Source organism: Dama dama, chromosome 11, assembly GCF_033118175.1.
Source record: "Dama dama isolate Ldn47 chromosome 11, ASM3311817v1, whole genome shotgun sequence".
NCBI classification, from domain to species: domain Eukaryota; kingdom Metazoa; phylum Chordata; class Mammalia; order Artiodactyla; family Cervidae; genus Dama; species Dama dama.
Window position 1 is genome coordinate 81,417,254 of NC_083691.1, and position 27,348 is coordinate 81,444,601.

A 27,348-nucleotide genomic window follows, 5' to 3' on the forward strand; every position below is an offset into this window, starting at 1 on the left:
AACTGAACTGAACTGAAGGAAAGGACAAATAAATTGACTAAATGAAAGTATGATAGAGATGAGATGAATCAGATGGTTTTAATAACTCTAAATATGACAATAACTAAAATAAATGCACATCATTACATTAAACTAACCAACAAAAACAAACAGGGTGTCAGGTTGGTTTAACAACAAACAAAAAATAAGATTTAAAAATACATTGTCTAGGGACATGCTTAGTACAGAAAAGCTGAAAATTAAAGGAAGGAAAAAGATGTAACAGGCAAGTGTGAAGCAAAAGAAAGCCAGAGAGGTGGTTTTAACATCAGCTGAAAGTAAATGCCAGGCCAGAAATAGCAGGGAAGAATATTATATACAGGTTAAAAGAATATAAATCAAAAAGGTATAATGATTATATCCCTAAGTGCACTTAGTAACATCTCAAATAATAATAGTTCATCTACAGTTAGTGCCTATCAGATTCCAAGCACTGTTCTAAGAGCTTTACGTGTATTAACCCATTTAATCCTCAACAAACCTATGCTGTAAATATTAACCTCCATTCAGCAGAGAAGGGAACTGAGTCACAGAGGGTTAAGAGGCTTGCACAAGGACATGCTCAGACTATATGACTCAGAGTTCACTTTCTCAGCCCCTATTTTCTGCTACTATTCTAAATTATAAAGTAACAACCGACAAGTTTTTAAGGTGATAAATCAAGAACAAATTATGAATTTACTTGGAAATTTTAACATACCCTACAGAAAATGATAGATCAGGTAGATAACAAATAAATAAAGTAACAGAACATGGATCAGCAAATTCTGCCTTGCAGGCTGGCAGCCAATTTTTTAAAATAAAATTTTATTGGAACACAGCTACACTCATTTATTTACATATAGTCTATGGTTACTTTTGCATTACAACAGCAGAATTGAGTAGTTATGACAGAGAATGTATGGTCTGCAAAGCCAAAAATATTTACTATCTGTCCTTTAAGGAAAGATTGCCAGCATCTGCTGTAGAAGATTTAAACAACAAAGTTAACAAGAACCAGTGATAGATAGAGCATTTTATACCTAGAGAATAGCATCTACACATCTCCCAAACAGTATAGCAAATTCATTACCTTAAAGCTCTAATTCCATCCTCCTTGCACAAAAACACAGATATCCAAAATATAACCCTAATCACAATATTAGATTATAAAACAAACACAAGGACCAGGAAGGTAAGATGAAAATTAATGTCTTCCTTAAGAAAAGGTATTTGAATGTGACAGTCAAAGGCACAGATCTTTAGTGCTAATGTAAATAACAGTAGAAGAAAAGGTAAATAAAATGTCTCAATGCAACTGTGAACATTCATCAACAAAGTTAAAATAAGCATTACCCTCCATTTATTGAATCATCCACTGCACATCCCTTGAATGATAAAAAGTGAGAATAACAGATAAGAGCCTGGGCATTGAGGTCAAGCAGCAAAAATTTCATTCTCAGCTTTGCCACTGAGCTGTGTGTGTGTTTCAGAAAGGCACTTAACCACTCTGTGCCTCGATTTTCTGATGTGTAAGATGAGACTAGTACCCAACTAACCACAGTTATTGGGAGCATTAAGTCAGTTCAGTTCAGTCACTCAATCATGTCGGACCCTTTGTGACCCCATGGACTGCAGCACACCAGGCTTCCCCGTCCATCACCAACTCCCGGAGCTTGCTCAAACTCATGTCCATCGAGCTGGTGATGCCATCTAACCATCTCATCCTCTGTCATCCCCTGCTCCTCCTGCCTTCAATCTTTCCCAGCATCAGGGTCTTTTCAAATGAGTCAGTTCTTCACATCAGGTGGCCAAAGTATTGGAGTTTCAGCTTCAGCATCAGTCCTTCCAATGAATACTCAGGACTGATTTCCTTTAGGATGGACTGGTTGGATCTCTTTGCAGTCCAAGGGACTCTCAAGAATCTTCTCCAACACCACAGTTCAAAAGCATCAATTCTTTGGCGCTTAGCTTCCTTTATGGTCCAACTCTCATATCCATACATGACTACAGGAAAAACTATAGCTTTGACTAGACGGACCTTTATTGGCAAAGTGATGTCTCTGTTTTTAATATGCTATCTAGGTTGATCATAGCCTTTCTTCCAAGGAGCAAGCATCTTTTAATTTCATGGCTGCAGTCACCCATCTGCAGTGATTTTGGAGCCCCAAAATATAAAGTCTGTCACTGTTTCCATTGTTTCTCCATCTATTTAGATGGGAAATATTGAGTAATAAGTGAAATGATATAAATGGAAAGGCCTTAGCATAGCATAGCTCCTAGCACACAGGAAGTTTTCAATCTATTAGTAATTCAGATATCACTCAATTGATCATTGGGAAACTATCACGACTCCAGAAACAATGCACTATGAAATTACTTGCTTTTAAGTTTTTTAAAAAAAATTTTTTCTGTTGTTATCATATGTTGAACCAGTCATGTTTCAGAATATAAGTTTCTGGTCTCCTCTTTTCTTTCATTCACTAAGAATAATCCAAGTTTAGAAGCAAGAGCATTGTGGGGAGTGGGCAGGGTAAAAGTCTGATGTATGTACTGATGGGAGAATAGACTCAAAATGTAAGGAAATCCAAGTTTAAAAGCCAATGTTTTGTTCAGTTCTGTGAATATCTCCTAATAATGACTGTTATGAATCATGGTCAAGCCAGATATGTTTTTATGATCAGTATCCTAGAAAACAAGATGTTTTCTAGAAACAAGGTCCTCCCTGATAAAAAATTAATTTTAAGAACGAAAGTCCAAAGGATATTTTCTCTTAAATCTAACTATAACCATGATGCTGTAGGTCAAAAATCTCTATCTCATTATGATGAGGACTGAAAAGAAATAGAAGACAATGTTATCAGACTAACAGAAATAAAGGTTTACCAATATTTAGGTGGATTCATTTCTTATTATACAGTTAATAAAGGCAGAGCAAGAGAAACTGGCAAAACCCATGATTCAGAGATCTGATTTAATAGCAGAACTTGGACCCAGAATATGTCATTAATGATACTTTGGGGGGAAGTTTAACTTTGCATCTCTCTGGACAAATATTTTAATTTGAATGTTTACTTTGTAGAATTAAAGAAACCTAAGCTAAACTTGGAGCCAGGACAGCCTCTCAAAGGAGCTGTCTTTGCCCTGCATTGCATCATTAATTACTCCAAACAGGAAGAGGCATAAGCCTACATCTCTGATAGGAAGGTGTCTCCTACTCAGCTGTCCAGCAGGAAAAATAAAACTCTCAGCCACTGAAAATCCAGTCTGCTAGCAACCCCAACAGATAAGAGACCTCCATACTTTGGACTTGCAGCTTCTTCCAGTGGTCCCCTTCGTTATTACAGCCCCTCCCTACTCCTCCCTTTTCCCCATAAGAACCTATTTGCCTTCCTTATTCTCTAAATTGCCTATGGTCCACCATAGTTCACATATCCCAAATTGCAGTTCTTCTGACTATTTCTGAATAGGCTTGCTTTTGCTGGCAAAATAACTGTCTATTATATTATTAACAGGTTTCCCTGGTGGTTCAGATGGCAAAGAAACTGCCTGTAATGCAGGAGACCCGGGTTTGATCCCTGGGTTGGGAAGATCCCCTGGAGAAGGGAATGGCTACCCATTCCAGTATTCTTGACCAGAGAATTCCATGGACAAGGAGCCTAGTGGCCTGCAGTCCATGGAATCTCAACGAGTCAGAAATGACTGAGCAACTAACACTTTCACTTAATATGATTAACATAACCACAGCATAACCACAACCTCTATAATAAAGGAAGCCTAGGGAGGAAAACTAGAAGACATTCATTGTTTTGGATGAAGTTTCCTGTAAAACTAAGTCTCTTTTGTGGGAAATTTCTAATTGGGAATATTACCATTTAAATAGGACTATTGGAATCATGGCTGACCTTGTGTACCATGGATTTCATCTGATCTGAGACCCTTTACATAAACTATGAGAATCTCTTAAGTGATTATTGGAAACCTTTAAATCAATTAAATTTAACATTTTTTTTCTAAAAACTTTTTTTTTCTTAAGCTTTTACATCTTCCTAGAGCAAATCATGGGAGAAGGCAATGGCAACCCACTCCAGTACTCTTGCCTAGAAAATCCCATGGACGGAGGAGCCTGGTAGACTGCAGTCCATGGGGTCACTAAGAGTTGGACACAACTGAGCTACTTCACTTTCACTTTTCACTTTCATGCATTGGAGAAGGAAATGGCAACCCACTCCAGTGTTCTTGCCTGGAGAATCCCAGGGACGGGGGAGCCTGGTGGACTGCCGTCTATGGGGTTGCACAGAGTCAGACACGACTGAAGTGACTTAGCAGCAGCAGCAGAGCAACTCACACTATTATCTCTTCAAGCCTCATCAGTAATTATCACAATTGGTCATTTCTTTTAGACTATTACTGAGAAATATCCCCAAAATAAACTCTGAAAAATTAATAGTTTGAGTTGCGTTACTGTTCCTGTCAAATGATGGACTGGCTGAATTTAAATCTTGTATTTAAATAAATTACACTACCAACTCCAAAGGAAAAAAACAATTAGAATAGATTCATTAACACTCCATCTTACTGATCCTTTTCCTAGGATACATAAGAACAAGATTTTTCTTTGATTTCCAAATATTTTTATTGAATTAAATCTAACCACACACAAAATACAGAGCTGTGTTGATTTTTTAAATCATAGAAACAACAGCAAGCAATTTGAAATTTTATACAGGTTTTCTTATGACATTTATTTACTGAGATATTAGTTTTCAATTTCAACAGTAAATAAAAAAAGAGAATAATGTCACATACATCACAAAATCTCATTTCTGTAGGCAATGCTAGTGTTAATGCAATCAAGAGAAATAAACAGGAAAAATCTTATAAAAACTGTATCTGAGTGATGATTAATATTTTTAAAATTTGTTCCTCAGGTTGTATCTTATCATACTTCTGTTTACACTTAATCCAGGATGTAAGATTGGATGATTTGCCTTGGTCAGATGTTGAAGCCTGGGTAAAATAAACAGCTTTCATTTGATGCCATAAAACTTCAGTCTGGAAGGCCATCACAATAACTCAGGAAGGTAAATAAAACACAGAGCACTCCAACCAACTTGTTTTTTTTTCCTCCTCTCACTTCATAAAACCAAACTAGGCTAAAACCATGCAGCCATAAAACATCAACCAGCCCTCAATCACCTCTCTCAAAGGCTCCAGAGACTTCTGTTTGCTCTGCAAAAAAAAAAAAACAATTTAATAAGCAAAATCTTATGATTATCAGGTGCCTTAAAAGTGACCCTGAGAATCCCCTTACACTGTGTAGTTTGGCTAAAGGTAAAGGCACGTCCCTTTTCCTGGATATTGTATAAAAGAACAGCATTCTTTTGCTGTACAAAAGAGCAACATTGTACAAGACAAAAACCATTCTCCTTGGTTTTTGGTGTTTTCTCTATTCCCTAGCCATACACCACACTCAAGTTCACTTAAAAGACTTTTCTTTAGAAAAATAAGCCATGGCCTAGCTAGTAAAGAATTTTCCCCACTAGGTTCCCTATAATAACCCTTACATTTAGTTGATAAGAAGTAGATATCATAGATATTAATAATAGCCAAGCCCTGGTCTACAGAGACCTTGGTATTTTTTTTAAATAACTAATTTTCTAAAAATGTATTTGCCACATGATCCAGAAATCCCACTCCTGAGCATATGCCCAGACAAAACTATAATTCTGAAAAGATTCATTCACCCCTTTGTTCATAGCAGTACAAGTTACAATAGCCAAGACATGGAAATAGCCTAAATGGCCATTGACAGATGAATGTATAGGATAAAGATGTGGTGTGTGTATATATATATATATACATATATATATATGTAAAATATTCCATTGTATATATAGGAATATTATTCAGCTATTAAAAAATGAAATAATGTCATTTGCAGCAACATGGATGGACCTAGAGATTATCACACTCAGCAAAGTCAGTCAGAAAGAGGAAGGCAAATACCATATGATGTCACTTATATGTGGAATATAAAATACAACACAAATGATCTCAAGCAGACTTACAAACATAGAGAACAGACTTGTGGTTGCCAAGGGGAAGTGGGGGTGGTGGAGGGAAGGACTGGGATGTTGGGATTAGCAGATGCAAACTGTCATATACAGGATGGATAAACAACAAGGACCCACTGTATTGCACAGGGAACTATATTCAATATCCTAGGATAAACCATAATGCTAAAGAATATGTAAAGAATATATAAACACATAACTGAGCCACTTTGTTGTACAGCAGAAGTTAGACACAACATTGTAAAGTCAACTATAGGTCAGTAAAATTTTTTAAATGACTTTTTTTACCATTGTCTCAAAAGTAATTTTTACAAACCTTTCTAAATACTTTACATAAAAGTTAGATTTTATCTATATGACTTTTATCAATATATCAAGCAATTAATTGAGGTATAGTCTGAGGAAGACCCTTGCAAGCATGCTGAGTTGCTTCAGTTGTGTCCGACTCTGGACTGTAGCCCACCAGGCTCCTCTGTCCATGGGATTCTCCAGGCAAGAATACTGGAGTGGGTTGCCACGCCCTCCTCTGAGGTATCTTCCTGACCCAGGGATCGAACCCGCATCTCTTACAGCTCCTAACTGAAGGTGGATTCTCTACTGCTGAGTCACCGGGGAAGCCCAAAGAAGACCCTTCAATTCAGTTCAGTTCAGAAGCTCAGTCCTGTCCAACTCTTTGCAACCCCATGAATCGCAGCACGCCAGGCTTCCCTGTCCATCACCAACTCCCAGAGTTTACTCAAACTCATGTCCATCCAGTCAGTGATGCCATCCAGCCATCTCATCCTCTGTCGTCCCCTTCTCCTCCTGCCCCCAATCCCTCCCAGCATCAGGGTCTTTTCCAATGAGTCAACTCTTCGCATGAGGTGGCCAAAGTACTCGAGTTTCAGCTTCAGCATCAGTCCTTCCAATGAACACCCAGGACTTATCTCCTTCAGGATGGACTGGTTGGATCTCCTTGCAGTCCAAGGGACTCTCAAGAGTCTTCTCCAACATCACAGTTCAGAAGCATCAATTTTTCAGCCCTCAGCTTTCTTCACAGTGCAACTCTCACATCCATACATGACCACTGGAAAAACCATAGCTTTAACTAGTCCGACCTTTGTTGACAAAGTGATGTCTCTGCTTTTTAATATGCTGTCTAGATTGGTCATAACTTTCCTTCCAAGGAGTAAGCGTCTTTTAGTTTCATGGCTGTAGTCACCATCTGCAGTGATTTTGGAGCCCCAAAAATAAAGTCTGACACTGTTTCCACTGTTTCCCCATCTATTTGCCATGAGGTGATGGGACCAGATGCCGTGATCTTAGTTTTCTGAATGTTAAGTTTTAAGCCAACTTTTTCACTCTCCTCTTTCACTTTCATCAAGAGGCTTTTTAGTTCCTCTTCACTTTCTGCCATAAGGGTGGTGTCATCTGCATATCTGAGGTTACTGATATCTCCCTTAGGAGAGACTAATTCCTAAACCTGTCTCTCTCCCCCTCTTTGCATTTCGGACTAGTGGGGTTTCCCTAGGCATTCACAAAATTGCTCTTATATCAACCAAAGTGAGCTGGCCAGCAGAGAATAACAAGAGTGACACCTGTCACAGATCAGAAAGAAGGCCCACGACTGACTGCATGCCTTCCCTACTTTCAAACAGAGCAACATGTCGCCATCAGAATGTCCTTCTACGTCCAATCTTATTCCTTTCATTTGTGGCTAGCAAGTATAGATTTTACTAGCCCTCTGCAGAGTTCACATTAGTTACAGTACATACTCAGAAAATGAATCTAGTACTTAAGGTTAATTTCACTCTCTAAAATGATGCTTTTCTCTGAATATTTAAAGGTATATCATGTCAAAAGTAAAAACATTGAGATTTGCCTTCACCTGATTTAAAACTGAAAGCCTTCTCTTTCCTGCCCTCCTAGCCCTTCTTCAGCTGTTCTATTTTTTCATAGCACTTTTCACCTTCACTTTTCATAGCACTTTGAAGGTTGCTTCACCTTCAAAGCAACAGTTAGAACTGGACATGGAACAACAGATTGGTTCCAAATCGGAAAAGGAGTACCTCAAGGCTGTATATTGACAACCTGCTTATTTAACTGATGTGCAAAGTACATCATGTGAAATGCTGAGCTGGATGAAGCATAAGCTGGAATCAAGATTGCTGGAAGAAATATTAATAACCTCACATACGCAGATGACACCATCCTTATGGCAGAAAGCAAAGAACTAGAGTCTCTTGATGAAAGTGAAAGAGGAGAGTGAAAAAGTTGGCTTAAAACTCAAAATTCAAAAAACTAAAATTATGGCATCTGGTCCCATCACTTCATGGCAAATAGATGGGGAAACAATAGATGGGGAAATAAAGTGACAGACTTTATTTTTCTGGGCTCCAAAATCACTGCAGATGGTGACTGCAGCCATGAAATTAAAAGACGCTTGCTCCTTGGAAGAAAAGCTATGACCACCCTAGACAGCATATTAAAAAGCAGAGACATTACTTTGCCAACAAAGATCTGTCTAGTCAAAGCTATGGTTTTTCCTGTAGTCAGGCATAGATGTGAGAGTTCGACTATAAACCAAGCTGAGCATTGAAGAATTGATACTTTTTGAACTGTGGTGTTGGAAAGACTCTTGAGAGTCCTTTGGACAGCAAGGAGATCCAGCCAGTCCATCCTAAAGGAAATCAGTCCTGAATATTCATTGGAAGGACTGATGCTGAAGCTGAAACTCTTAATACTTTGGCCACCTGATGTGAAGAACTGACTCATTTCAAAAGACCCTGATGCTGGGAAAGATTGAAGGCAGGAGAAGGGATGACAGAGGATGAAATGGTTGGATGGCATCACCGACTTGATGGACATGAGTTTGAGCAAGCTCCCTGAGTTGGTGATGGACAGGGAAGCCTGGTGTGCTGCAGTCTATGGAGTCGCAAAGAGTCAGACATGATTGAGCAACCGAACTGAACTTTCACCTTCTAACACATCACATATCTTACTTATTATAAAGATGGCTCCTTTGCTTGCCCTCTGCAGCCCCCAGCTAGAATGTAAGCGCCATAGGGGTATTTTTAAAAACAGAGTGATTTGTTTCACTCACTAATGTTTCCTGTATGTTTACCTAAAATTATGCCTGGCAGAGTTTACATTGAGTAAACATTTGTACAATGAATAAATTTCATTTTTTATTTAATAGTATTCTACCCTGCTGACATTAATTACTGAAAATATAAAAAACCTAAATGCAAAATTGAGTAAGAATTATACCCAACCGTGGTCTGTTTTTGATAGCCATGTCAGAGAGTGTTTTACAGGAAATATCACAAACCTTTGTAATAACAGTTATACATTTAGGCAAATAGTTTTAGAGTTTTAGATAGTTTTTCTGATAAACATTTCATTCTGGGATTTATCTGCATCCAGTTTGGGTACTGTCTATGATAACCTTTGTTTCAGCTCAGGAAACTTTTGTAAGCAGGTAATGACAGAAGAATCCACCTGCAATGCAAGAGACCCTGGTTTGATTCCTGGGTCAGAAAGATCTGCTGGAGAAGGGATAGGCTACCCACTCCGGTATTCTTGGGCTTCTGTGGTGGCTCAGATGGTAAAGAATCTGCCTGCAGTGCAGGAAACCTGGGTTCGATCCCTGGCTTGAGAAGATCCCCTGGAGAAGAGAATGGCTACCCACTCCAGTATTCTGGCCTGGAGAATTCCATAGACAGAGGAGCCTGGCAGGCTATATAGTCCATGGGGTCACAAAGAATCAGACATGACTGAGAGACTTTCACTTCACTTCAATGACAGAAGAGCCACTGTTAGGGAGGTTAAACCATAATGAAATAAGCACCCTCAGAGTTCAACAATGTTATTAAAGACCCAGGTTCTTTCCAACTTTCTGCTTCCCCATTAACTTGGATTTTTTTTTTATCATGATGCTTGTTGCTTCATGGTTGCAAGAGGGCTACCAAGGCATAAGGTATCACACCTGCATTCAAGACAGAAAAAAAGGAGGAAAATGCCATACCATTGAGTTCTCTGGTATCTGTCTCTTTTATTAGGAAAGCAAAAGAAGTTCTAGAACGTACAGCAGAGATTCATTGGCCAGAACTAAATCACATGGCCAACCACAGAGATTAAAAAGCCAGGAAAAGCAAAGATTTGGCAAAGAACAGGATTGCCTCACAATGGTTTTCTAAAATAGCAAGAGATTTTTTTTAATGCTAATGCCTAGGTCCCATTTCAAACCAGTTAAATTGGAATCATGGAAGGAAAGCAGGAATCATATTTTTATTTTTTAAAGAATTTCTTTTTTTCATGGCATTCTCTCCTGTTCTGTATTTTGTTTGTTTTTATATTATAGTTGAACAATATTATGTTAGTTTCACATATACAGCAAAGTGATTCATTTATACATATGCAGGTATCTATTTTTTTTTTTCAAATAGGTATTTTAAAAGCAACATTGGTGATTGTCATGCACAGCAAGGATGAGAATCACAGACTGGACCATTGAAGAGTTAGTGACAGAATCAACCACATCCATGGCCATTGTGAATGAAATAATCTGGCTTTTGTTTAAAAAAAAAAAAAAAAAAAAAGGATTAAGGAAAGGGAATGGGTTGGGAAAGCAAATAGCATCAGTCACATTTGTTAACTTAATGTTGTTACCATACCTCTACTTGAAAGGACTCACTTTGTTGTTCATTCCCTCATTCTTTCAGAAGACATTTATTAAATACCCACTAAATGGAAAAGACCCCGATGCCAGGAGGGATTGGGGGCAGGAGGAGAAGGGGACAACAGAGGATGAGATGGCTGGATGGCATCACCGACTCAATGGACATGAGTTTGAGTGGACTCGGGGAGTTGGTGATGGACAGGGAGGCCTGGCGTGCTGTGATTCATGGGGTCGCAAAGAGTCGGACACGACTGAGCGACTGAACTGAACTGAACTGAAATGTAAGGCACTGGGGACAAAAGATGATTAAGTTCTTAGAGACTAATGAGGGACATAAATATATAGGGAAAAAAATCCATTAAAATCCAATATCCCTGACTTCTCTAGTGGTCCAGTGCTTAAGACTGTGTGCCTCCACGGCAGTGGGTGTGAGTTCAATCCCTGGCCAGGGCAAGGAGGGACTCAGGAAAAAAAAATCCAATGTGCCAAAGTCTGGGGAGAGGAGGAAAACAGAGGCCGCTCAGTTTTACAAGATGAAAAAGTTCTACAGATTAGTTGTATAACAATATGAATATAGTTACTACCGAAATATGTATTTAAAAATGGTTAAGATGATAAAATTTTATGTTATGTAGTGTTTACCACAATTTTCAAATGAAAGCAAAACAAAATGAAAAACAATATGGTGAATCCTAATAGAGGAATAAGGCTAAAGAGCTTATGAGAGAACACAGGATTAGTTTTTCACTTTCAAAGCCTTTGAAAGTGAATAATCCCCTAATTATCCTTTTCAGTAACCATCTGTCTCTACTCACCAGTTTCATCCTTTATGCCCTGATCTTGGGACGACCTGTTGTTGTTCAGTCACTAAGTTATGTCCAACTCTTTGCGACCTCATGGATTGACTGCAGCACGCCAGGCTTCCCTGTCTTTCACTATCTCCTGGAGTTTTCTCAAGTTCATGTTCATTGAGCGGGTGACGCTATCTAACCATCTCCTCTGCCACCCTCTTCCCCTTCTCCCTGGGACACTTTCTTGCTTAGAATGTGATCAACAAATTATAAGGTAAGGGAGTTAGAGAAGGCGAGGTTCAGAAAAAGAACGAGACCGGCACTTTACAGGAACAGATCACCTTTAATGAGGTGAGAAGGGGCAGCAGTCAGATTAGCGAGCTCCTGCACTTATCCAAGAAAAGAGTAAGTATAGATAGGCATGTATGTGGAAAGTTACTGTCTTAAGGGGGCCTGTTCTTCACCAAGGTTGTTCAGAATAGTTATCTCTTAAATGGCTAGGGCAAGGAATTTTGGAGACAGACCTGAGTCTGGACCAGCTGGGAGCTGGGCGTAATTAATCGACCTTAATGTCCATTTTTTTCCTCGGGTAACAGAGTTCTTTGTTTTGCTAGAATGGTGGGGAGGACCTGGAGGGGAGTTTTAACTCCAGGCTATTTTGAGCCATGTAACTTTCCTTCACAAATGGATATAGATTGTGGTCAATTTGGGGTCCACTTTTAGTGTTTAGGCTTATAAACAGCTAAATTTGGATTGAACTTATATCTAGTCAGTCTTTCCTCATTTTTTTCCTTGCATTTGCCCCCATGAGATTTAGCTTATTGTCGAGATTTTTGTCTCAAGTTTTTGAATATCTCTTTGACAGCATCTGGGTAGAGAGCCAATTCTAATTTGAAGAAGAGCAAGGAATTTCCAAATCAAGTTATCACCTAACACTGTTTTCAATAAGTTATGTATACGAATGTTTTAAATTCTATGTATACCCATTCTGAAATAGCAAATAGCATTACTTACCATATATGAGCCATACATTTAAAACATATGAGTGCCAAGTTTACCTGCAATTGTTTGGATTATCAGTGGTCTCCAATATTTGTTATAGGGCCCTGTCTTCCAGTTGCCCCCACTGGGCACTCAGTATCAAAGTCACCTTCAAGGAAATCAAACTCTCAGAACTGTGACTGCTATTCTCAGGCCAAAACAAAGAGCCTCAGGGTTTGTAACAGCATTCCCTCCCTCCCCCAACACACATATACACTCTTTCACAACTTTAGAAACTTGCTTTTTAAAGAACCCAAGTTCATCATCACATCATTAAATTGGAAGGATGTTCCCAATTTAAAGAGCATGTGTACCCCCAAAGTCTTAAAAAGTCTGGAACATCTGCACAGTAATCTACATCCAATGTAGACAGCCAATACAATATCCACTGCAAACTACATACAATACCAGATAGCAAATTTGAGCAATTCTGATTCATGTGATTAATCCATGTTCAAAGCTAGTACTATTTTTAATAATAATAATAAAACTATAAGAAAGTGACTATCTAAAAATATAAAATTGAGGATGTTGAGCCCAACATCTGATTCTAATCCCGGTTACTTTATCTGCCCTGGGACACTCCAAAATTACAACACCTACACCTGTCAAGAATAAGAAATAAGCACTTAAGGATTAGACACTGGTTTATATAAAATTTATTGCTTCAGATAAGAGAGAAATTCAGACACTTAGGTTTTTCTTATGGACTCTACTCTGAGTTCTGACTTCTGCTGAATTTACTCAAAAGATATCCACAATCCACGTAGAGGGTACCACCCCCTTCCCACATCAAAACACACTACTATATATAAAATAGATAACAAGGACCTACTGTATAGCACAGGGAACAATACTCAATATTTTGTAACAACCTATAAAAAGAATCTTAAAGCTTATATAAAAACTGCATATATCTGAATCACTTTGTTGTATACCTGAAACTAACACAACATGGTAAATCAACTGTATTTTAATTTAACAAAGACCAACACCATGATAACTCTGAATCTTAAAATACCTGAGGCAAATAGCTATTTCTATTTGTTTTACTAAAAGTTTGGGCTACTTGAGAGGGTCTAACAGGGCAATACCAGAAACAAATTTAATTGAGTATTAAAGATCCTTCTTAGAAGTCCTTCAGCAACCACACCACAGGCAGCCTCTCTCTGGCTACTTTTCCCCTCTGACCTCATCTTCCCCCACTGCTTCCCAAACCTCCTTTCCTTTCCTGAGCTTCCCCCTCACCATATTCCTACCTCCCCTTGACTTTTTAAGCAGCACAGTTTAATTATTAATATCTCTAGATTTCTCTAGTTGAAGCCTCACTGAACTCCATCAAGGAATTTTCTTAAAGACTCATATGTACCTAAGATGAATTCTGAAGCTACTTTTAAGATTATTTTTCTCAGCCTGGCTACATTTAGATTTTGAATTTTGTGAGGCAGAAGATCTGTGTCACCTAAGCTGATCCAAGTGACAGAGAAATAGAGCAACACACATATAGTGATTAAAGATACAAATATCTTTATCTATCTGGGATCTAGAAGTTCACACAATACCAAATAATTTCCAACATTATGTCCTGTTCTGAAGGTATTTTATGAAAGCCTCAAACGATTGCCTAAATTAGTGCTACAGATTGCAGCCTTTATTTTGTATCTGTATTGCTTTTCTGTTAAGCCAAGTAATTAATACTGTAATTAAAAATTATAACATTAAATATAAATAGAATATTCCTAGTTATTAAAATTCCAGGTGGCACTAGTGGTAAAACCTGCCTGCCAAAACAGGAGACATAAAAGACTCAGGTTTGATCCCTGGGTTGGGAACATCCCTTCGAGGAGGGGAGATCAACTCACTGCAGCATTCTTGCCTGGAGAATCCCATGGACACAGGAGCCTGGTGGGCCACGGTCCATGGGGTCACAAAGAGTCAGACGTGACTGAAGCGACTTAGCACAGGACAGAAATTTTTTACAGAAAATTGTTGGAAGACAAGGTTGATTATGTGTGGATATGTATCAGAAAGAATTTTCCAAGAGTGCTAAAAAAAAATCTGTTTTTCAAAGCAGCACAAAATCTCTGTGGGCAGCAAAGAATTATCACCCTTCAACAAAAAGAAAAACAGAAAGATATGAATACATAATAAAGTAAGTTTGCTTGCTACACACTCCACTCTCAACATTTCGTGCCAACAATGGGAGAAAAGTGACTGAATCAAGCCAACATTCTAATAAAATCTCCAGATTCTATTCTGCCAAATACCATTCACATTAAAACAGAGTGTTTTTTCTGTACTTTTGAAGAAATAAAATCTGTCCTTTGGTTGCTTTTGTTTACTTGTAGTTCATGTCTGCTTGAGTTTTAAGGTGATTTTTTTTTTTAATGACCGCTGATAAACCAGGCAAAATAAATGGCCATCTACTAGAAAGCAGTAAGAGGAGAAAATGAAAGGGGGAAAATATAAAAATATGGGTGTCCTAGGTAGTTTGGGGAATTTCTAGGGCTTTCTTTGGACTAGGAAATAGAAAGAGAGGTAAGAGCAAACCTCTCAAGGAAAACAGTTCACAGTAAACATACACACAAATGCAGCACAAGAAAAGGAATATTAAAACACCAGCCTGAGTAAAGTGAGTATAACTGCAAGAATAAAGTGGCTTTATTTTATCTAGGCAATACAGCCCATTAAAGTAAATTGAAGAAAATTGTAGATTCAGTCATTCTTTCAGTCAGCAAATAAATCGAAGAAATAATTTCCAAACTCTCTTCTAACTGGGACACTATAAAGGTCTATCAAACATAAATATGGTTTTATGGGCTCAAAATACATTTAAACAAATAAAATCACATCAAATACCCTAGTGTTTTGAAACATGCATTAAACACTCGGCATGCCTTTCAGAAAAAAGCACTGAATATACTAGGCTTTATTTGTACATCAAAAGAATTTCATGTACTGCATAACTAGAGAAAGATAATATCTATAAAAGAATTGTCTCTCTAGATCAAGCATGGCAGTTGCATCTTTTGAATTTTGATGCTACACTAAAACTACAGAGATATAAACACTAATGAAGAAATAATGCTTTTAAAGGCAGTATTTACATACATAATGCAATAATTTTCTGCTAAATTTTCTTTTTTTGACTGTACATTCAGGATGATTACTGTGTGCATGTAAATGGTTTAAATGATCAGTATGTGGCCAAGAGCTTTTTTCCAAAGTGCTTTTGCCACTGTAAACATAAAAATATATTTGTTCTTTCACAGCTGCATTGACTTGGTTGGAATGCGTGTAGCCAGCAGACCTCTGCATCTAAGCTTTTACCACAATGCCACAATTCAACTGAACTCTAAAAATATTTATAAAATACTACTCTTTGTAAGTTACTACACTGGCCTGTGTGAACAAGAGTTCATCATACATCCACAGTGCCAAACCCCTGCATATCTACCTTAGGGAGGTGGGCTTCCAAAGGCAGAGAATGTCCTGACTTGGCAAAGATGCTCAGAAGTTGCTGAGAAGCCACAAATAGGACAAATGCTCACTCAACTTCAGAATAAGTTCATTCATTCAATCTTATCTACAAAGTGCCTACTATATGTCAGGCCCAGTTGCTTTCCTTTCCTTCACATATGTCATATTTTATATATCATCCTTTATTTGTCTCTCTGGGCAATCCAACACCATCACATTGCTTCCCATTAAACTGACAGGTTCTCAAAGGCTGGGACCTTATCATACCAACTGACACATTGCCATGGAATCAATAAATATTTACAAATGAATAAATAAATGATAAAAACATAATTTTATGTAGTAAAGGCAAGGAAAGAGAGTCATAGAAGATGTGGTATTCTAGCTTAGGCTTAAAGAGAAGAAAAAGAAGCAGGTTCTAGACAAAGGGAACAGTATCAAGTGAAGACCTGAGAAGGGAAAAGAGTGGGCACTTGGGGAAAGTTGGCAGTTGAATTGGTTGGTATATAGCTCTGGTTCCCTCCTGGGGAGAAGAGCTTTGGCTCACCACCAACCCCACTCAACTGTACCAGAATACAGGGGATGATATATTGAAGCCTGACGTATTGAAACAACTCCCTACGTCATTCTGAGGAATATTCCTCGTTAAGAAATGTTACTTATAAAGTGTGTAGAAGGGATGATGAGCAAAGGAGAAATAGTAGGCAAAGTTGCAAATTATCAGGACTTCCCTGGTGGTCCAGTGGTTGGAAATCCATCTGCCAATGCAGGGGACAGGGGTTTGATCTCTAGTCTAGGAAAATCCTACATGCCAAGGAGCAACTGGGCCCATGAGTCACAACTACTGCAGCTCAAACTCCTAGAGCCTGTGCTCTGCAAGTAGAAAAAGCCACCACAATGAGAACCTGAGCATCACAATGAAGAGTAGCCCCTGCTTGCAGCAACTAGAGAAAGCCTGTGTGCAGTCAAAAATTATTTTTTTTTTAATGTTTCAAACAGATCATTCAGTTCAGTTCAGTCACTCAGTTGTGTCCCACTCTTTGTGACCCCATGGACTGCAGCACGCCAGGCCTCCCTGTCCATCACCAACTCCTGGAGTTTACCTAAACTCATGTCCATCGAATCGGTGATGCCATCCAACCTTCTCATCCTCTGTCATCCCCTTCTCCTCCTGCCTTCAATCTTTCCCAGCATCAGGGTCTTTTCAAATGAGTCAGTTCTTTGCATCAGGTGGCCAAAGTATTGGAGTTTCAGCTTCAGCATCAGTCCTTCCAGTGAATATTCAGGACTGATTTCCTTTAGTATGGACTGGTTATATCTCCTTGCAGTCCAAGGGACTCTCAAGAGTCTTCTCCAACACCACAGTGCAAAAGCATCAATTCTTCAGCACTCAGCTTTCTTTGTAGCCCAACTCTCACATCCATACATGACTACTGGAAAAACCGTAGCTTTGACTAGGTGGACATTTGTTGGCAAAGTAATGTCTCTGCTTTTTAATATGCTGTCTAGGTTGGTCATAACTTTTCTTCCAAGGAGCAAGTGCCTTTAAATTTCATGGCTGCAGTCACCATCTGCAGTGATTTTGGAGCCCCCCAAAATAAAGTCTCTGCTTCCACTGTTTCCCCATCTATTTGCCATGAAGTGAGGGGACCAGATGCCATGATCTTAGTTTTCTGAATGTTGAGTTTTAAGCCAACTTTTTCACTCTACTTTTTCACTTTCATCAAGAGGCTCTTTAGTTCTTCTTCACTTTCTGCCATAAGGGTGGTGTCACCTGCACATCTGAGGTTATTAATATTTCTCCCAGCATTCTTGACTCCAGCTTGTGCTTCATCCAGCCCAGAGTTTCTCATGATGTACTCTGCATAGAAGTTAAATAAACAGGGTGACAGTATGCAGCCTTGGTGTACTCCTTTCCCTATTTGCAACTAGTCTGTTGTTCCATGTCCAGTTCTAACTGTTTCTTCCTGACCTGCATATAGATTTCTCAAGAGGCACGTCTAGTAGTCTGGTATTCCCATCACTTTCAGAATTTTCCACAATTCGTGGTGGTCCACACAGTCAAAGGCTTTGGCATAGTCAATAAAGCAGAAATAGATGTTTTACTGGAACTCTCTTGCTTTTTTGATGATCCAGCTGATGTTGGAAATTTGATCTCTGGTTCCTCTGCCTTTTCTAAATCCAGCTTGAACATCTGGAGGTTCACGATTCACATATTGCTGAAGCCTGGCTTGAAGAATTTTGAGCATTACATTCCTAGCGTGTGAGATTAGTGCAATTGTGTGGCAGTTTGAGCATTCTTTGGCATTGCCTTTCTTAGGGACTAGAATGAAAACTAACCTTTTCCAGTTCTGTGGCCACAGCTAAAGTTTTCAAATTTGCTGGCATACTGAGTGTAGCACTTTCACAGCATCATCTTTTAGAATTTGAAATAGCCTCAACTGGAATTCCATCACCTCCACTAGCTTTGTTCCTAGTGATGCTTCCTAAGGCCCACTTGATTTCACATTCCAAGATGTCTGGCTCTAGGTGAGTGATCACACCATCGTGATTATATGGGTTGTGAAGATCTTTTTTGTATAGTTCTTCTGTGTATTCTTGCCACCTCTTCTTAATATCTTCTGCTTCTGTTAGGTCCATACCATTTATGTCCTTTGTTGTGCCCATCTTTGCATGAAATGTTCCCTTGGTATCTCTAATTTTCTTGAAGAGATCTCTAGACTTACCATTCTATTGTTTTCCTCTATTTCTTTGCACTGATCACTGAGGAAGGCTTTGTTATCTCTTCTTGCTATTCTTTGAAACTCTGCATTCAAATGGGTATATCTTTCCTTTCTTCTTTGCCTTTCGATTCTCTTCTATCACAGCTATTTGTAAGGCCTCCTCAGACAACCATTTAGCCTTTTTGCATTTCTTTTCCTTGGGGATGGTCCTGAAACCTGCCTCCATCCATAGTTTGTGACCTCCATCCATAGTTCTTCAGGCCCTCTGTTTATCAGAACATTAAACATTAAAAAATTGCAAATTATTGGAGCATAAATTATATGCGTTGATATCAAGAGATAGAGAGATCAGTAGGGGCCATGTCACGGCAGTGCTGCTCAAGGCAGAAGAAGAAATAACTCCTCCAGCCTCAGGCTGGCCAGCAATGTATTCTCCTGGATAGAACCACGGCTGAGCCAAGGCTGCAGAGTTTTAGGACTGAAGTTTGGAAAGCTCATGTAACCTGACTCCATAAGAATTTTCACAATATGTCCTAGTGGACCATGAGCTGGGTAGGGGGCAGGGCAGAGTGGAGGAATACCCATTTACTGAACTTGATATCCTATTGTGAAGAACAGGAGACACACTTGATAGAGATTCACATTTAGTAGTTTCTGTATATCAGATTTATATAACTACAGAGCTAATTTGCTGTTTATTAAATAATATGAATTCTAGTCTTCAAGGTATGTATTCATTGTCAATTTAAAATTCAGAGTTTAAAAAAACACCTCTTCAAATACTGTTAAGAGAGTCAATCAAATCAGGTGGCCCAGACTGGATAGTTAATTTAGTGCAGAAATGTTACCTGTTTTATGAATATAAAGACATTTTGTTGGAGCATGGAAATATCTGCTCTCGGGCCTAGGAATTCCCAGTTTTGGCCCAATGCTTGCAGAAAACAGAGCCTGGCTCCTTATTTTAGGAGAGTAGTGGGGAGGGATGGAGATGAGGGGAGGGAGTTGGTAGGAATGGAACAAAGCTCAGTATGTACAGTATAAATCAAGACTTGGGTTCTAGCCTGAGCTGTGTCCCTTACTCAATGTCCCTGAGCCTCTCTAAGCATCAATTTCCTCTATCTGAAAATACGCAGATGAGTGAGATGATAGTATATCCCCTTTTTAAAAAATACTTCACACCTTTATTTTTAAAAGTTATGTCAGAGATATAGTTTGTTTTAAAGTTATACTAATGCGTGCGAGCCTGCTAAGTCACTTCAGTCTGTGTCTGACTCTTTGCGATCCCAAGCACTGTAAGATGCCAGGCTCCTCTGTCCATAGGATTCTCTAGGCAAGAACACTGGAGTGGATTGCCATGCCCTCCTCCAGGGGATCTTTCCCACCCAGGGATCAAACCCACCTCTCTTATGTCTCCTGCATTGGCAGGTGGGTTCTTTACAACTAGTACCACCTGGGAAGCCCACACTAATGCATATCATATTTTTTATTGCCTGTTATATTATTATAGTCAAAGATTAAAAACAAGAGTACACTATTTACACTCTTACTTGCCTTCTTATCCACCTTCCAACTTCTTATCCAAGTTCCCACTTATTGTTTTCGCCAAGGTACAACAAAAGGAGCTATTACTGAGGTATCTTCCTTTGTTATAGTCATTTAAAGAGTAGCAGTTACAGATGTTATAGGGAAATCATTTTTAAGGCTTCATTTTCCTGCCTTAAAAAATATTCATTTGAAAATATTATTCATTTATTTTATACACCAACAATCAATCAGTTGGAATAGGATGTCTCATCATTAGCACAAACCAGTAATCTTATCCCCTATCTCACTACCGGGGAAGAACTGGGGTAAAATCTAATGGATATTTTAAGCAACGCCATCAGTTATTCCCTCCAGTCTTTCACATTTTATGTTGCTTTCCTATAGTCATCATTCATTTCTTTAGCACAGCGAAGTCATGATATCAGAGGCAAAGATGTGCCATGATAGCATCTGCTAAGGATCTAACAGATGAATGACAGTCTTTATTCTTTCTTGAAATGAACTCTGCCACCGTCTATGTACATATAGCCCAGTTATATATACCAATCACATCCCTTCCACCTGTGATTCTAAATAATTCCAGATGTCTAATCAACCAGGCTCCAATCAGTTAACCTAGGAGACCCACAGGGCCCCTCCCAGCCGATCAGACCTTCCTGGGACCTTCGGCCTTCCTGGGACCTCCGGCCTGGCTCGCCCTTGGCAACACGCCGCCCTTCGGCCCCTGCGCGCCGCCTCCGGGACCTCGGGGCCGCGCTGCGCGCACCCGAGGCCACGTGACCCCGAGCTGCCATGGCGGTGGTTCCCGGAGGTCCCCGCTCCGGGCCTGCAGCGGGCGCCCACTTTTTCTGCACCGCGGGCCGCGGCCTGGAGCCCTTCCTGATGCGGGAGGTGCGGGAGCGGCTGGCTGCCACCCAGGTGAGTCGGCCTCGCAGCGAGCCGGGGCGGGAAGCGGGGCGGCCCAGTCCCGCCCCTGCCCGCGGTCCCTCCCCGCTGGGGTCGGTCCTCGACCCGCGAAAGCGACGCGAACGCCGCGCTGTCGGCCCGCGAGCCCACAGAGGCGACGGCCGGGCCCGCGGAGGTCTGCTGGCAGGTCCTTTAATTACTGCCAGAAAGACCCGCCAGCCCTTTCCCCCTGCACATCTGTCACTGTCACAGCTGAAGTTTTTTTTTTAAAAGAGCGACTGCTGCGAGTTACTTCCTAGATTCTTTAAAAGAAAAATGTTTGACAGTGCCTATAATTAGAATTAGACCTGTAAGAATTCTTTCTTCAGCTTTTAAATGCAAATATAATCGTCAGGTTCAGCTATTTCTGTCAGTTTCCTGACACTGTGTTTATCTCATAGGACTGTTGGGAGGATTCAATGATAAAGGTTTTGTGAAGTACAGCGTAATAGTAGCTAGAAAAATACTCTAGGATGCCTCAGAGAAGGAAGTTAGCAGTTGCTGGTATTATTACGCTGTTAATTTCGATGAAATGAAGAAAGTTGTAAACATCAGTTTACGTTCTAGTACATGCTGAGCCTGTTTCTTGAAAACAGGGAAAGGATGTAATAGAAAAAAGGTTCCAGTGTCTTGATGGGATTATATATGACAGTGTGAATGATGTATTTTTGGAAAATGAAAGCTTATTGAAAGAAATTGACCACTCCACTCCCAGGACTCCTGAAGTGTTGAAAGCTCACAAAAGGAGTTTCTGTGATGATGACTGGGGAGAGGAGGATAAGAGAGGATCATGAAGAATGACATCAGTCTTAGACTAACTGCCGTTTGTGGTTTTGGTCACCAAACGTCATAGAGTGTTGAATGTAACTAGTCTAAAAAAGCAGCAATATAATAGCAACTGCTGACATGGGTTAAGCATTTAATATGTCAGACACTTAATTTTCACAACAACCCTATCTTTTGAGGTAAGCGCCACATTTAACAGAAATGGAAAATGAAGCACAAGTAAGTCCAATAAAATATTCACGTCATGGAACCAGAAAATGGCAGAGCTGGGATTCAAACCCAAGCTATCTGTGAAATCAGGCATGCTATCATGTTCAACCCAGGCAGGCTGGCACCCGGTTCCAGTTCCTTAAACACCGCGAAGTCCTGACATCATGCACTGATTTTTTTTTTTTTTTTAATGTTCACTTAGAGTTCTTGGTGTGAAAAACAGAAGGCTTGACCCAGTCCGCGTGTGCTTCACTATTAGAAAGCTGGTCCTCTGCTTGTTCTCAGTGTTCGCCATCTGCACCTCCATGGTGTAGTTTCGCATGTTCCTCTATTTTCTGTATTTCCTATAAATTGGAGTCCTATAAGTTATAGCTGGCACTTGGTCACGTTCAGGTTTGATTTTTTTCCTCCGGTGTTGGGTCAAGCCTCTTTATAGGTTCCTGGGTATTTTTAACTATTTAATTTATAGCATATAAATACATACTCTAGTATGCAGTGTATAGCGTTCCTTAAAGAAATGTATTGGGTAAAATTAAGCTTTGTAATTCTGTTTAATGTGTTAAATACTGTTATTATAAGAATAAAAGTAGAAACAGTAATTTTGAAGATAAAATTCACTGTAGTAGAGGTGTCTGCAATGCCAGCGAGCCAGGAGGCCCGGTCAGTTGATTAATCAGCCTTTATAAACCCACATAGCAAAACAGTTAGCCCACATAGTAGGGTTAAGCAGATAGTCACGTTATTTCAGTTATTTCATTCGATGGGATGATTGCATAAGGTTCTCCAAAGATTCTGTGCATTCCCTGTAGATTGGATACTTTTTAAAAAATTAAGTAAAATAAATATTTTTAATTATCTCTTCTAAAATGAAACACAAAAGCTCACACACCACCTCAGTCCTTCACCTAGCACTTTAAAATCAATTCCAAAATTAAATGGCATCTGTAGAATTAGGAAAACTTTGGTATCTCGTTGTTACTGTACCTTACCTTTTTGCCTTGGCAAAAAGATCATTAGATCTGACTCCCTAAATTTTAAAAGAAAGGCAAAAATACTAACTGCTTAGATATTCTAGCTGACAACAGAGCTGTTTTTTCTTTTAATAAAGGCTGTTATTTCATCTTCTGAAGTGTTAGACATAAAACGAGTTGGTTTTAGACACTTTTAATGATTTAATTCCAAATGGAAAAAGCAGATTGGATATATAAATAAATTTTCAAGTAACAAATACTAGTGTGAAATATTCTAAAATGCCACAGTCCTCCCTAATTATTGTAATTGAATATGATCAGTTACAAACAATAAACTAAAGAAAATGAATAACAGTAGCTTCAGCAGTGTTTGAAATCATAAACACCAAAACTCATTTTTCTACTACTTTGAGATACAGTAATTTACAAAAGGTGAACTATTAAAGCACTTTCATACATGTGATTGATTCTCACAGTGGCTGTTTTACCATTTCATAAACTACTTCTGATTACATGCTCATTTCTTATAAAAGGAATGTAGGCCTAATGTAAATTTTTTTAAATAAACAGAATAAACTAGTGGTGGTGTTGATTTTTAGAATGTATTTAACATTGTAAGTGGCTAAACACATATTATTCTTATGATTGAGCACCCCAGTAGATTAAAGGACCTTTTAGGTCCTCTTAATTAAGTTGATTTTTCAGTCAAAAAATTTTTTTTTGTTCTCCACACCCCCCTCCAATAAAATATTTTTAGAAGTTCATTATATAAATTGTCTCCCTTGGTACTCAAGTAAATGAGAAAAGATAAGATCTTTGTACTATTAAATAATTTAATGTCTAGACTACTTAGGTTAAAATCACTGGTCTAGATGTTTGTATCAGTTTGTTTATAAGACTAGAATCTTAGAACTATACATTTACAGTAAAATACTTATTTCAATTCCCCCAGAATCTTAACCTGCTATTTCATGTGATGGCTTAATATCAACTATACTTTTAGATCAAGTAACAAAATTTAAACTTCAAAAAAATTTACCTTTTAAAACTTTGTTTCCAAGTTCTAAGCATTTTGAGGTATGTATTCAATTTTAACTTTAGTGGGAAAATGTCACCTTTGTAATGAGAAAGAAGTAAATTGTAAAAACCAGAAGTCCTTGTTTTAGTTACTTCATTGTCCCCTTAAATATTGATTCCTAAACATTCTTTTCATTCCCTACTTCTCCGTCTGTCTTAGGTACATTGCTAGTACCTAAAGTCTTTGGGGGTTTTTTAATTTATTTGTTTTTCCAGCTCTATTTAGATATAATAGACATAATACGACTTCCCTAGTGGCTCAGATGGTAAAGCATCTGCCTACAATGCGGGAGACCCAGGTTCAATCCCTGGGTTGGGAAGATCTCCTGGAGAAGGAAATGGCAACCCACTCCAGTACTCTTGCCTGGAAAATCCCATGGACGGAGGAGCCTGGTAGGCTACAGTCCATGGGGTCACAAAGAGTCAGACAGGACTGAGCAACTTCACACTCACACTCAGACATAATACATAATAGCATTATGTAAGTTTAAGGTGATTTGATACATTTATATGTTGCAAAATGATGACCGCCATACCATTAGCTAACCCCTCCATCCCATCATGTAATCAGCATTACTTTTTTGATGTGAACATTTAAGATCTACTCTTTTAGCAACTTTCAGCTAGGTAATACAGAATCATTAGCCAAAATCACCATGCTATACATCAGAATCCCGGAAGTTAATCTTGTAACTATAGAAGTATAATTGTCATCAATTTAGGGCTTCCCCAGCAGAGATTCTTCTTCATCAAGCTAGCGTGTAACTTTAGAAATTACCATCCTAAAAGCTTAATTAGAACAGGTCAGATCAAACATACCATCCATTTGGAGTTCAAGTTCCCACTGAGTGGGAGCTGCCTATACACATGGAACACCCCTGATTCCATGGTTGCCTCATTCCTAGGAGATGACTTAAAACCATGTTGGTTAGCTTGCTAAAAGGAGAATGCTAGGATCATCCACATCCATCCTGAGCTTGAGAGGGGTGGGCTGACCCAAAAGGTTTAGGATTCCATTGGCATTGAGCATCATGTTCTGTACCTCATTTGACTGTCTCTGAATCAGTGCTCTTTTCATTTTCCTTTCTTCTCTGACTTTGTCCACATATCTATCCTGTCTTCAAAGCCTCTTTCAGTTTGATGTATACTCTTGCTTCTATCCATTGTCTGGTTCCCACAGCCAAGTGGTTCATTATTTCTTCCTCAGTAATCTAATTCTCCCTCCAGCATCACACTCAGCACTCAGTCCTTTATGCCCCGTCCACAGAAATCTTTCTTCCAGCTAATTTAGTGCTGTCATAGTTTTCATCAAAAGTCTATAATGGTGAACCATTACCATCTGAAGTAAAGCCGTGACCGTTTTTCAAGCTGGGCCTGAGCTACACTACATCCATCTACCTGACACCATCAGTCAGCATCACACAGCAAAGGTTGCCTTGCTGTCTTACAGTTCACTTCACCCAGGTTGTCACGCCCACCTCTGCATTTCCCCTTCATTCTTTTGTGAGAATCCCTCTTACCAAATCGTATAGGATTTTTTCCCAAGACTTTTCCTAATGATGGCTTCCATCGTTAGTAATGCTTATTGTACCTGCAACTTATTAGAACATTTATTAACATTGTACTTTTCTCCTGGGTTTAATGCAAGCTATTGTATTATACATTTTACATTTTAATTGTATGTTAAGGCAATGGCACCCCACTCCAGTACTCTTGCCTGGAAAATCCCATGGACGGAGGAGCCTGACAGGCTGCAGTCCATGGGGTCGCTAAGAGTCGGACACGACTGAGCGACTTCACTTTCACTTTTCACTTTCACGCACTGGAGAAGGAAATGGCAACCCACTCCAATGTTCTTGCCTGGAGAATCCCAGGGACGGGGGAGCCTGGTGGGCTGCCATCTATGGGGTCGCACAGAGTCGGACACGACTGAAGTGACTTAGCAGCAGCATATGCCTATTACATTATTATTAATCTTTAGGATTTATACTGTGTGCTTCTTTGTAGACCACGAGGTAGATGTTTAATAAATACCTACTGATTAGGTTAAACTTGGTCTAGACACCTAATTTGTCCTATCCATTTTGCCTTTCCTTTGCCCACTTTTAGTAGTTGTGTGAGATTTGATAATTAATCAGTATTTTGTGTTCTATTTTTTTTAGTAGTGTGCACACACACACTTTCCAAAAGGTAACACAGAAAGATTATGGTCTTGGTCACTGACTGTGTGACTTCATACAAATTAGTTAACCACTCTAAGCCTCAATTTCCTAATCTATAAAATGGAGATGATAAAATCTACCTTAGAGGGTTGTTACAGGATGAGGGGGAAAAACATATTCAGAGTGCCTGCTGCTGCTAAGTCACTTCAGTCGTGGCCAACTCTGTGCGACCCCATAGACGGCAGCCCACCAGGCTCCCCCGTCCCTGGGATTCTCCAGGCAAGAGCACTGGAGTGGGCTGCCATTTCCTTCTCCAATGCAAGAAAGTGGAAAGTGAAAGTGAAGTCACTCAGTCGTGACCAACTCTTCGCGACCCCCGGACTGCAGCCTACCAGACTCCTCCGTCCATGGGATTTTCCAGGCAGGAGTACTGGAGTGGGGTGCCATTGCCTTCTCCGATAGATAGTAGATACTTCAGAAATAGGCATTTTTATTATTGTTAGTCTAGATGCTATGTTTTAATGCATTAAGGGGGAGGGAAGGGAAATGATTCTTGCTCTGACATTGAACTACATTAATATGTATTTTTTCTATCTCTAGGTTGAATATATTTCAGGAAAAGTTTTTTTCACCACCTGTTCTGACTTGAATATGCTGAAACAATTGAAATCTGCAGAAAGGTTATTTCTGCTGATTAAAAAGCAGCTTCCATTTCCTGTTTCTTCTGTAAATAAAGGTAAGTGTATGCCTGTTGCTTTTACCTACATGATATAGTGCACTCCAAAGTCTTTTGCTTGGCAATTACTATGTAGTCATTTCACATTTTTAAGAATCATTCATACCTCTGAGATCATTAATTAGT

The 27,348-nt window shown here is 39.2% G+C and overlaps 1 protein-coding gene and 1 non-coding gene across 6 annotated transcripts in view; both read left to right on the forward strand.

Annotated features, from left to right (window-relative positions):
• The first annotated feature begins 21,116 nt into the window (after positions 1-21,116).
• Positions 21,117-27,348, forward strand: part of THUMPD2 (THUMP domain containing 2) — a 38,207-nt gene continuing 31,975 nt past the window's right edge. For 4 of the 5 annotated variants that reach the window (XM_061155540.1, XM_061155542.1, XM_061155541.1 and 1 more), the window contains exons 1-2: positions 21,117-21,253; positions 27,087-27,222. In XM_061155540.1, the coding sequence (XP_061011523.1) occupies positions 21,128-21,253; positions 27,087-27,222 (262 nt within the window). In that variant the 5' untranslated portion in view covers positions 21,117-21,127. Of the gene's footprint in view, positions 21,254-27,086; positions 27,223-27,348 lie in introns of those variants that run through there. The other variant, XM_061155546.1, reaches the window with a different exon arrangement.
• On the forward strand, positions 24,573-24,644 carry TRNAC-ACA (transfer RNA cysteine (anticodon ACA)). Its single transcript has one exon. It is a non-coding gene; the product is annotated as a tRNA-Cys (tRNA).